Below are 13313 nucleotides of genomic sequence, written 5' to 3'. Positions count from 1 at the left end.
TTAGAAAATCACAATAGTTAATTTATTTTCATTACCATAATTAGAGAATTTAAAGAAAATTTGATGGCTAGCAAGGCGTAGTACTGTCTGAAATCGTAATAGTAAAATAAATATATATATAGATATTATTTTTTATATCAGTATATTAAAACAATAAAAGATGATAAAAATTAATTAAAAATAAAAATAAAAATTTTATTTTAAAAAAAACTTAAAAAGACTAAATTAAAATAAACATACTGGTCGCCAAGAGGGTTACTAGTTGGAGTGAAGCGGCTTGCTGTTTTTTTTTTGGGATAATCATGGGATTACTGCTGCTATAGACGTGGCAAAGAGTGGGATATTGTTTTGTTCCTGGGCGAAGATTAGACAGCTGTCTTTCTAGATAACCTACAAACAAGAAACCACCAAGATCCTAGATAAGGCTAGTTAAAAGCGGCAACTAACAGAGGAAGATCTTGAGGACTTATCAGCGCGTGAGTGTAAATGGTCAAAAGGGTAGAAGCACCTCGGAAGCAGGACAGAAGCATGTTTGTTTACTTCCTTGACCTGCTCAAGGCCGCAAATATATGATACCACAGCAAAAGAAACGGGGACGACGAGTAAGAATACCTTAACCTGCAAGGAAGATATTATACGTGGATCGTTACTGCTAGCCAATTATCGTGTTTTGTGTGAGCACTCTTTAGCGGCTGCGAAAAATGCTAGCTAACGTAATAATTGGGTTTACTTTATTTTACATTTTTCTTAGGTTTTTTTTAAGAAAAACACAAAACAAATTATCCCTCGGTTTTCAAGGAGATGAAGCTATGAAATTAATTATTCAAGAAGAAATGTGCTTCGACAATCTCTCAAACAAACCCAGATTGCTTTCGGTGGAGCACTCCTCCTTTTCTTTCACTGCTCCTCCGAAGCTAACTAGACTATTGAAACCAGTCCACGTCGAGGGTAAATTCATTATTATCGATTATTTATTTCGCCAAAAGCGACCTGGTCCATGCTTTATAACAGTTCCATAGCCATACTTAATTCTACGTGGAGTAGAAGAAAAATACCATTTGATAACAAACATCAATATGACTCGGAAACCAGGTAGTATAAGGAAGAAAGGTAACGTGGCAGGATTAATTTGTTCTTGCTTGGTCACGCGCGGGGAAATTTAATAGTGACTCGCTATTACTTTTCCTTTAAAGAAAATTAATACTGATATTTATTTTTCTTTTTTTTAAAAAAATAACTTAATGCCATTGCCAAGAAGGAATTGGAAAGGAGGAAGTCACTTAAATGGAATAATCTTGGAAGATATTCGGAGATGCAAAACCCAACTATAAAGGGCAATAAAAATATAATCTTTGCAAGTTTATCCACCTTATTAATGCCCCCTTCCTGACCCCATAAGGCGTGCTCCACACGATCAAAAAGACCCGCAGACTCTAATTGCCCTTTTACTAATTTCTGTGCATCGGAGGTTAAATAGGCAGGCGTGGCTTTGTTTTGACTTTGAAATTAGAATGAGTCATCCTCACAACCTCTCTGTAGCAGCTCAGTCTCCACAAATCCCACCCCTCTCTTCACTCTTTCGCTTAGTTGACCGACTTGCCTACCCGCCAACTCTCCCACTCCACCCCAGCTTCCTCTATATATAAGCCGACCCTCTCTATGCTCCTCACTCGATAATCTGTCTCTGATCAATCTTAATACCTTTCCTTCTCTCTTCGGATAACTTGTTTGTTTCTTACTCTCTTCGCTTTCAAAAGAATTCAATATCAAGAATCCCAATTATGGCTCTTGAAGCTCTGAACTCTCCTACAACAGCCACTCCTTTCAATTATGAAGACACATGTGTTAAAAGGAAACGCTCCAAGAGATCTCGTAGTGAGTCCCCTTCAACGGAGGAAGAATACCTTGCTCTTTGCCTTATCATGCTCGCTCGTGGCGGCTCCACTTCCTCCACTACCACAGCCAACAAAGAAACCGCCTCCCCGGCACCCCCCCAGCCGCCGACTTTGAATCTTTCATACAAGTGTACGGTTTGCAACAAGGCTTTCCTTTCTTACCAGGCTCTTGGTGGGCACAAAGCCAGTCATAGGAAATCCTCCTCTGAGTCCACCACAGCCGCCGAGAACCCCTCAACCTCCACCACACCTGCAACTACCACCAACACCAGTGGCAGGACCCATGAGTGCTCTATCTGCCACAAAACTTTCTCTACCGGCCAGGCCTTAGGTGGGCACAAACGTTGTCATTATGAAGGTACTATTGGAGGCAACAACAACAGCAGTACTAGTGCGGCAATCACCACCTCAGACAGTGGTGCTGTCGGAGGCGGCGGAGTAAGCCAGAGTCAAAGTCAAAGAAGCGGTGGTGGGTTTGACTTTGACCTGAACTTGCCCGCTTTGCCTGAATTTGAAGGTCCAAGCATTGGTCACCAAGCACAATTAGGAGATCAAGAAGTGGAGTCTCCTTTGTCAGGGAAAAAGCCAAGATTAATGCTGTCGCTTCAGAGAGAAAAGACCGGCGTGGTTTCTTTGTAAAATTGAATTTTTAGAATTGTAGATTAGGTTCAATTAGGAAGATTGTTGGATTTCTTTGTTTTAATCAAGCGCTATTATTTGTTCTTATCTTTTAGGGTTTGCTTTGATGATGAGTTGGTTCTGTAAAGAGAATTTCTCCATCCTTTGTAGCCTTCCTACGCTACTGGACATTAATTCATTCTTGAAGTACTATTTGGGAAGTAATATTTATAATTTTTTAAAATTGCGTGGGATTTATATTCAATTATTTACTATTCTCGTTGATATTAATGGATTTCTTGTTCATGGCATAATTCAATTTTACTCCAATATTTTTATTTGGGATGGTTGAAATCTCTAAAGTCTTCTTAAACGCGCTTTAAGGGCCTAATTTAGGTAAAAAAATACAGTTCAATTTCTGATTATAATTTTCTATTTTTCAAAAAATAAATAAAAATGTCAGAGAAGTTCAGCAAACGTGATGAAACCGCTGGTAAATTCAATTCCACTGAAATCATGAACACAACATGAAGAATTATGGGCCATGCGGTCAATTATAAAAAAGAAAAGAGAACGTCGAGGTGCGACATTTTAGCTTGGTTTTTTTTGTTATGATTTTTTTGAATTAAATAGTAAAGGTCGGTCTCACTGGCCATGGCGACATGTGAATGTTGAAATCAAGCTCCATGCATTACAAATCTTGGCGCATAGTAAAATGCCAAACCCATCGAAGCAAGCCAGGTCTTATAATATTTAGTACCCCTTTTTGTGTGGCCTGATACCGAAGCAAGTCATCGCCGCGTGAACAGCGCAGATCCAGCGGGCAAGAGGCCAGGCAGGCAGGGGATTCGTAGTGGGAGTGGTGGTTTTTCCAAACAAAGAACCATCCCATGCTCCAGAGTGATCTGAAGTCTAAGCCAATAACCTCCCATGTGGATCATGCCTTTATACACATGCTGGCATGATGATGTGACGTCTTTTGCGTGGCCTAGGACACCTGTAGATGTAAGAATTACTTGCATAGCACCTACTCTTTATATATTCTAGGCTCAGACTTGATTCCGAAGGGTATCGCCGGCGGATCGAATACTACATCTGTCTGTATTCATTTACACGTTACTGTTGAATTGAGGTGGAATCCTCAATATTTTTCCCGAGAGTTTTGGCCGGATACCGAATGAATATTGCAGGTGAGAATAAGAAAAGGACGACGACTCAAGGGATCTCAATTACATAGTAGAATTTTGGATCACAGGACTGGGACATGATTAAATATGAAAATATTGCCCTTTTAAGAGAAAAATTGGTGTTAAAATTCATCAAGTTATTTTTTAGGTAAATTATTCAGTACAGAATAGAGCGCAACTTGCGGTCTTGCAAGGAAATTAATTAATTAATTAATTAATATAATATTAACTATTGTCAGCCAATGAAAATCTAGGCTGATAAGGATCAGACAATCCAGTGGTTAGAGATGCCAGGTTTTCACATGAAGAAAACTCTGGTCCTATATGTACATCAAAAAAAGAATAAAACGAAAACAAATTAAGTGGTCCAATGCTGAAATATTTAATACAATCGGGTCCTATATGTCCACTATATACTGAGGAACACATTTAATTTTATCAAGAACCTACTAATTACCAAAAAAATAAAAAATCTTAGCGCTTGGTACATTAGATACTGACCAATGCTGTATTTCTATTTTGTCACATTTATAACATATTCTCCCCGTACGCGGTATGAACTGTGATTTTTTTCCTGTAAAAAGGTTCATGACACGCGAACTTGTCCAATTCTTCATGTTTTATATACATGTTATTCTCGAAGCCTCAACGTGGCCAGAATAACGAACAACCATTTACAAGTAGCGGTATGGGAAGCGAGGGCTGAGGCACTGAGCAGTGGATAATGGATATGAATGCTTGAAGGGGTCAAGATTTTGATGCGTGCCGTGATGCCTAACCATACAAGATAATTGTTTCTTACACACTTCTATATCTGTATAGGATCGATAATGTGGAAACAATGCAGTGAGCTATGAAAGAGAATATCCTCCCTGGAATGGACTCTACAGTTAGAACTGAGAAGCATCAGCAAGATATATTCCCTGGTTCGGACAGTTACTCAAGCTCTCGATACAAGCTAACAAGGGAGGAGTGAGCCTCTTGGGCGACACGTACTATAAGATAAGATATACACACACTTTAACAAGGGTAGGGCATAATTTGCTTAATGGAGGAGCTTTAACGCTTCCAAGGCATTGGAGAGAAAGCAGGGAAAAGTCTGGAGTTCTTTGCGTGTGGGGAGGTAAAATTACATGAAGGAAAGGTAAGAGTGCTATCACATGAAGATGTATGGTAATTAGCCCGCCCACGCACACTGTTAATTGCAGGACTGGTGATGGCTAGCCACGAATTAGAGAAAGCGTTTAAAATAATCCCCTGGTTAATTAGTAAGCGTGGAGTATTCCTCTACCTCTAGCAGCCATTCGTTTCTGTATCTATATTTTAATGTTGTTTTTAGCGCATGTACCCGGTAGGAGAAAGTCCAGGTAACATGATTTAAAAAATAAAATAAAAATAAAGCTATATAAATGTACTTGTTCTTGAATTATTAACAATACTTAGTTTATGGAAGTGTTTTTTTTTTTCATTTTTCTTTCTTTTTTTGCTTTTATAGTACAAATTGTAAGTCAATTAGTTAGAAAATTGTAAGGTTACAAACAGGAAATGAAAAGGACAGGAGGAAATTAGTGGTTTTTTCCAAACTTTGGAAAAAATATTTTTTTTTGTAAATTTCATAGTCTCGAGGTTCCATTTACCTTCCAATTGACTAAAAAAACATGTGGGAAGTTTTTTTTTTCGGTTGATTTTAGATTTTTGTATAATATTTTTCAAGATTATTATGAATTTATCAAGATATTTATGATTTTTTTTAAGTATTTTAAATAAAAAATATTTTAAAATAAAATTTTAAAATGCCCAGTTTTCCAACAACCCTCGTCACAAAAAAAACTAGGCCAGTAAGTGAAGGATTATCTGCTGCCACAAACGATACACCGTTTGTGTTTTTTTATATATGAAAATAAAGGGACAGCGACGAGTCTTCTGCCTTTATTATTGGAAAAAATAAAAGTGGCTCCCCAGGGATGCTTTTTTTTATTATTGGAAAAAATAAAAGTGGCTCGCAAGGTATGCTTTTTTCAGGGCTTGAAGCGCGAGCCGGTCTTTTTACGAGCGAATAGCATTTCCTTTTTTTTTTTTTTTTAAATAAAATTTGTTTCTTGATATAAAAAAATCTGATGAGATATATAACTTGAATTATGGATTTAATAAGTTAATTTAAGTTTTTTTATTAATTTTTTAAATTTAATATTTTAATCTCTGATTTCTTCCTTTAACTATTTTTTTTCTTCATTTACTGTCAATAAAACGCACTGTAAGAGCCTACATATTCATTTTCTTTTTTCTTTTCTTTTTTAAATAACGTATCCAGCGGCAGCGAATCTCGAGTCAAGTGAGGTTCTAAACATGGTGAATTGAATTAATTATGTCAAATTAATGTTTTTAGGAATGCTTGCTAATTTTGGTTTACTAGATGATCTGGCCTTTTAGAGTCGCATGTTTGCCAAATAGTTTAATTTTTCGAAATTAATCAAAACGTGAAAGACGAGTGCCTGGAAATCTGTGGTTTTATTAGAATTACTCTGGGTGGCCTCAAAACTACACTGTCCTGTGTAAAGTTTCATCCTATCCCCTTTTTAGTCTTACATTCCAAACAGAATTTGTGCAAAATTTATTTATCATCTTAAATTATTTTTATATCATTTTGATAAGTTGATATTAAAAATAATTTTTTTTTTAAATATTGAAATATTATTTTAAAGCATTTTCAAGTGAAAAAAACATTAAAAAATAATTTTACCCTATTTTCAAACCCTTTCATTAAGTTTAGAGAAATATTTATGAAAAAATAAATTAACCTGAAATCTATAATTATATCCCCAACCAGAGGTGGGATTTAAGAAAACAAGGATTGCAAAAAGGACATAGAAGTAGATTTTGATCTGCCGAATCTTAAAATTGCTAGGAAACATGTTTCGGAAATGTAATAATATATTGCCTGTGATTTACAATAAGTTCATATTATTTTTAAAAAATTTTAAAACTATATTAGAAATATAAAAATTATTTTAACTCTAACAACTATAACAGACCAAATACATTGAATTTGTTGGCCATATCAGACCTAAAAAGGTTGAATTTGATGGTCACGCTCGACCTAAAAAGTAAAGATTTTCTTGAAAAACAAGACTAAAAAAATTATTTGATTGTACTTAAAAATTAAAAAACTCGAATATACTTGTAGAAAAAAGTAAATAACATTTGTTCAATTGCAAGAAAATAAGAAATGACAGTAAAATATCTATAATGATCTTATAATATACAGTGAAATATCTATGATATTTCTGCACACCGTTTAGTTTTTGTTATAATTTTAATCTCGAAAACTGCTCTACTGACTTTCACAGGTGACTCTTGCTGTCTTAAAGTCCAAGATGAACACCCAGATAAGAAATTAGAGCCGTTAAAAGATAAGGAGTGTTCACTTATCCTTGCAGGATAACTTGTCGAGTTTCGCTGGGCAACCCAATTCCCCCTAGCCAGTGGCCACTGACATCAGACGTCTTGCCATGTAGTGGGTCGATATTCTCCTTCATCTATCACTTCCCCTGCGCGGAAGGGGTCGATATCAAATAGCTTTTCGTGCTTTAGCATATTTTAAGAATAATACAAAAACTTTCTATCACTTGAGTACTACTCTTTGCTGCTCCAGGATACCACCACTAATATGACAGTCGAAAAATTTGGCCATCATATACATGAACTTACAAACTAAAACGTTAAATTTAATAGTCTAGTAAATGTCTGAGAGTGTGATTTGTTATTTTTTAAAATATTTTTTATATTAAAATAATAAGTTTGTAGTTTTTAAAAATTAGTTTTGAGATCAACAAATTAAAATAATTTAAAAAATAAAAAATATTAATTTTTAATAAAAAACTTTTAATTTTTTAAAAAAATATAAATTGACCACGTTTCCAAACACTAAAAAAACAAAAAGGTTAAGTGTAGTTGGGTAAAAACATCAAATAGTGCCACAAAGTGATTTTTTTTTTGGGGGGGTAAAAGCTTAATAGGTTACTCACTAATTCGTAATGGTTTAAATTATTAATTTTTTATATTTTTAAATTGTGTTGATCGGTTAATATTAAAATAATTTTTTAAAAATAATATATATTAATTATTTTAATATATATATTATTTTTAAAAAATTATTTTAATATTAACCCATAATTTTTTAAAAATAATATATATATTAAAATAATTATATTAAAATAATATTTATTATTTTTAAAAAATTATTTTAATATTAACCCATATATATATATATATATATATATATATAAACACATTGAAAACCACAATCCTACATGCTCCGCAGCCGTCTCATCAACAACAGAACGATTAGCAATTAAAAATGAGGAGTCGTCACTTCCATCCCGATTTTTTTGTTGATGTCTTCCTGATTCATTACAAAACAGTGGTAAAAGTCCCGGTCTAGCCACGCATGCATGCACCTCGTGCTATATGGTGATTATTAGTTTATCGTTTCAGCCACCGTCGCTCTTTCAATAGTATTTCGTGGATGTCTGTATATGGTTGTTTTTTATAGTGTATTTATTTAAAAATATATTAAAATAATATTTTTTATTTTTTTAAAATTATTTTTGATATTAAAATATCAAAATGATTTAAATATACATGTAATTTAAAATAAAAAATAAAAAAATTAATTTTTTAAAAAATATTTTTACAATGAAAAATGATGCCAAACACATGTGCATTGAATCATTCATTTACTAGTTTTTTCATCGAACAGGAGTCATGGACTGAATTATTCAGCCCTTTGGATGCTTCTCACTGCTTACATCAGATCAAAATTGTTTTCCGATTTGGCAGCTTTACCTGCAAGTGTATAAAACACGAGGTCGGCTGAAAATAATGAACAATAGGTGGTGGCGGTATCGTGCCATTTAATAGTGGTGCATAAAATAACCAAGAAATAAATTCTTAATTAAACTGGAATTTAAATCCTTCCCTTCAGATATCAGCCTGTCGCTATCAGATTCTTATGGGTCATGGCCACTTTTGATGTATATCTCTGCTGGTCCATTGCTAAACAGTTGGGTTTCATTGAGGGACTCGGCCCAGTCGAATGGCAATAGAGAGGAGTGGGCCAATAATAACAGGCCGCAGTGAGAGCGATGTGGCCACAGTCGCAAAGTCCATTGTCAGTAAGGAGAACGACATGCCACTTGGATTTACTATTATGTTGTTCTTTGAAGAGAACGACGGCCCTTGATGACACACTTCCGACCCCGAGAAATCAAAACCCATCCCCTGCTAAGGATTTCCTTGAAAAAAACATCTCGCTAAAGAGCTATTGTTAAAATAAAAATCTAAAAAAAACCCCACAATAGGCTGATATCAAATTCCCCTAAACTATTTTTTTTCAATAAAATAAAATAAAATTTTAATAAAAAATATTAAAACACCCTGAATAAGAGAGTTTTAGCCTCAGAATTTGATGGCATGAGCTGTCTTACTCGAGCCTAAAACTTTGTCGCAAAGTTTTCGGCTTTTGGATGGTAAGTTCCTCGACAATGATTTCCCCGTGTAAGCACCATGATCGCAAAAGCTACAGAGACAAGCCGTACTAGCTCTCATTGCATGGGCATCCTACAATTCGGCATTAGTATATACAATTTTACGGTGTGCTCGTTCCTGGCTTTCCTTTTCTGCTGCTAGAAGAGGATGTATTGATAGGCTTACCACCAGATTGTTATAAATCTTGCTCGTTCTTATTCCACCAACTTTTTCTTAAATCTGGATTTTTTTTTATAAAAATAACTGGCCATGTGTACAAGTTTGAAGTGAATTGAAGGAAGCTATAGCGCGAATGTGGAGATACCATCATGTCAGGGACAGGATTTTTAACTGCCCAGAACAATGCTTTTTATCAGGGAATTTATTTTTATTTAGGCTAGATCATGCCATCTTCCAATCTCATCATTTATTTTGAATTTAATGATTTAAATATTAAGATTTTGTCATTCTTAGCATATTTTGAAATCAAAATAATATCTATTTGTTCTGAATCAAATCCTTTAAATTTAACATGAACAAACGCTAAAAGATCTTAATTCATAATTTTATTAATTTTTGTTTCAATTTTATTTAATTATGTTTCATTGGAGAGAATTTGTTAAATCAAGTGCTATAAAAAAATCGAGAAAGCACACAAGTGATAGAAGTACAATATAGATGATTTTCAAGGGTGATTAATTTTATTTCAATTTAGTTTTTATTGAAAAAATAATAAAATTGATTATAAAAAAAATAGAATTGGTTCAAACCAACCGGTTTTAATTAAATTATTTTAGAAAAACCCAGTTCAAACTAATTTGACTTGGTTTTTTTGATTGGCTCAGTTTTTTTTAATTTGACTCAGTTTTTTCAGTTTTAAATTTATAAAACTAAACCAGTCAGTTTTTTTAAAATTTTAATTAATTTTTTTACTATTATTAATCAGTTTTTTATTTTTTGTTCCTCCTAATTAGTTATTCTACTGATCCAGGATGGTCACGTATCATAATTTATTTATAAAATCCAAATGACAGGTTAAATAAAAATTTAATATCTAAACTGATTTAGATTTAATAGGAAATAAAAAAGGAATTAATCTGGATAGTGCTAGTTAAAATCTTAGATTGACTGGTGATTCAGATTAATAAGATTAATAAGATGAAACTGCTTAAATATTTGCTATTTAAAAAAAATATTATTTTTAAAAATCAATTAAATTAACCTTTTTAATTCGTAATTTCAAACCTTGTACGAAGTAAAATTTTAAATTGAGTTTAATAACTATAATTGATATCAGTTGTGGCTTCTCCCTCCTTTTATATAGCCTCTAGTAATGAACAAATTATCATCTCCTAGTTAAGTCCGAGCCCGTGATAATAATAATAATAATAATAATAAAGATTGTGTCCATGTTTGAACAAGCCAGTCAGCCGACGCCCTTTCTGCATGCTTGTGCTCTTCAAAAACAAGCAAGGTTTTGTTTGGCAATTCTTATTTTTTGTGCTTTTTCATCGGAGGTTGTGCAATGTCTTGCCAAACAGGTTCTAAATAATAAACCATGCATAAGCAAAAGAACAGAGAAAGACAATTGCTGGAGCAGTATTACAATAGAAAAGAATCATCTCCTAAGCATAACAATACACCCAGAAAAGTATCTCAATTGGATTAACAGCATGGTCGCCTGCTCGTAGCCAACCTTTTCGTATGGGGCAACCTTATATAAACCCCCATCCTACCATTAATTCTCAATTGGATTCTTAAATTATCTCTTTCTTCAATTAGCTCCCCCATTCAGTTATTTCATATATATATATATAATTGTGGATAAAGAAATATCATGACAGTTGCAGCTAACATTTCGGCCTTTGGTATTTGTTTATATAGCAAATGCGTTGCGGTGGAACGCGACCAAAGAAAACACTTTGGGTAAAATGTTAGGATGCTTTCTATTTTTTTTTTGTAAGTGTTTTTTTTTTTAAATGATTCACAGTAATGTATTATATTTCGATAGTTTTGATATTATAATTTTAAAATTATTAAAAGAACTATTAATTTAATATTTTGTAAGTAACAAATATTTTAGAAAAACACTTCCTCTGGCATTATTAAAGACACCCTCAATCATGAATAAAGAATTTGCGAGGGTGTGGTAGTGATCATCAGTCACCACCCACCCCTAATATGTATTTTTATTTGAAAATAATAAGCGGAAAAATAATTATCTAAACATGACATTCACACATGTTTTAAATAATCCCATAACATTAACAACCTTTATGTTTAACTTTTTATTTTTTGATAGATTGGTTGAATATAAATATTCTGCATAATCAACATCACAATTTAAATACAAAATATACTTGAGTGAAATCTATATATATTTGGGTGATGTTTAAAGTGAAGTGATTGTTTTTAAAAATATTTTTTTTTATTTTAAAATATATTAAAATAATATATTTTTAAAATAATTTTTGTATGTATAAAACAGGAGTGCATCAAGATATGTTTATTTTTTTTAATCTTAAGACAATAACAAAACATTATAATATTATATTATTTCCCAACCCATCATCAATTTTATTAATGCACGTAACCTATTCTTTAATCAATTGGGTCCTCATCTTATAAACAATCCCCCATTGTATTACTCATATCCTAAAAATGACAGCAAGAGTTTGTCAGAGAACACCGAGTTCTCTTAAAAAAATGGGTACCTTGGATGGGAGCCATTAATGGACTCGGATGAGGGATCTGATTGAAAATTCTCAATACATCAAGGACTTGATTGATAAAAGCACAGGTTAGATGCAACTGAGAAGTTGTCTGTAGGTCATGAACTAAAATGAGGTGAACCCCAGGCTTATCCCTTCTCTCAAAATTTACAAATGTTTTTTTCCCCACATTTTAACTACCAGGATAGCTTCAAACCAACTAATTTCATATATCAAGGGTGATTATTTAATTTTAGGCTCTGTTTATTTGTAAAAATGTTGTTTTGTTTGGAAAATGAATTTCAGGAAAAGTGAATTTCAGAAAAGTGAATTCTGAGGAAAATAAATTCCTGAAAAGTAAAGTATTTTCTGATGTTTGGTAATGTTATAAAAAATGAACTGGAAAACACTTTCCAATATTTGGTTATGTTGTGAAAAATAAACTAGAAAAAAATTTATTAATATTTTATTTTTCTCAAGTTTATTAAAATAATAAGGAATAAATCTTACAAATTAAAAGGTTGAATAATAATGAAATTGAAAAAAAAATTTCATAAACTATCTTAAATAAAATAAATAATAATCAAAATAATAAAGATCAAATAAAAAAAAAGATAAAGAAATTAAAATAATAATAATTAATATTTCATAAAGTATTTCAAATAAAATAAATAACAATAAAAAAAATGAGGACCAAATTTGATAGAAAAAAATTTCAATAAAAAAATAATAGAAGAAAAGCAAATAACAATTATAAAAATGAGGACCAAAATTGATATAAAAATTAAATTTTAAAAAATTAAATTGGAAAATAAATATTCAAAACAAAATATATATAACAATCAAAAGTTTGAGCATCAAATTTGATATAATTAACAAGTAATGATATTTCTAAATTTTTCACAGCTTCTGGAAAGTGTTTTCCTCTCAATTTTTTCAGGAAAACACTTTTCTGAAAATCAAGTCAATTGTTTTTTGATTGGAAAGTATTTTTCGTTTACTAAATTTCCTAACAGCAAACAAACATAATAAAGTTTGGAAAGTGATTTCCTGGAAATCACTTTCTGAAAAACAAATATAAGAAAATTTGGAAAGTGTTTTTCCAGAAATCATTTTCCGGAAAACAAACACAGCTAAAAAGGAAAACACTTTCCTGAAAACCAAGCCAAATTTTTCTTTGACTGGAAAATATTTTTCGTTGACCAGAAAATATTTTTCGTTGACCGGAAAGTGTTTTCCATTGACTGAAAAATATTTTTTGTTGATCGAAAAATATTTTTTATTGACCAAATTTTCTAATGACAAACAAATACAGGAAAAATTAAAAAATAATTTTCTAAAAATAATTTTTCAAAAAATAAACATAATGTTAATAT

At 32.1% G+C, this 13313-nt stretch overlaps 1 protein-coding gene across 1 annotated transcript; it reads left to right on the top strand.

The window, feature by feature from the left end:
* The first annotated feature begins 1529 nt into the window (after nucleotides 1-1529).
* On the top strand, nucleotides 1530-2757 carry LOC105109005 (zinc finger protein ZAT10). The gene has a single exon (XM_011003565.1). It carries the CDS (start codon nucleotides 1782-1784, stop codon nucleotides 2532-2534), a length of 753 nt encoding a protein of 250 aa, XP_011001867.1. The 5' UTR covers nucleotides 1530-1781; the 3' UTR covers nucleotides 2535-2757.
* Nucleotides 2758-13313: the final 10556 nt, after the last annotated feature.

The sequence above is a fragment of the Populus euphratica genome, unplaced genomic scaffold (genome assembly GCF_000495115.2).
Source record: "Populus euphratica unplaced genomic scaffold, PopEup_1.0 scaffold3.1, whole genome shotgun sequence".
Taxonomy (NCBI): domain Eukaryota; kingdom Viridiplantae; phylum Streptophyta; class Magnoliopsida; order Malpighiales; family Salicaceae; genus Populus; species Populus euphratica.
This window is presented reverse-complemented; position numbering and strand designations above follow the sequence as displayed.

Excerpts from the sequence above, each read along its gene's own strand:
- LOC105109005 (XM_011003565.1), top strand. The coding sequence starts at position 1,782 with ATGGCTCTTGAAGCTCTGAACTCTCCTACAACAGCCACTCCTTTCAAT.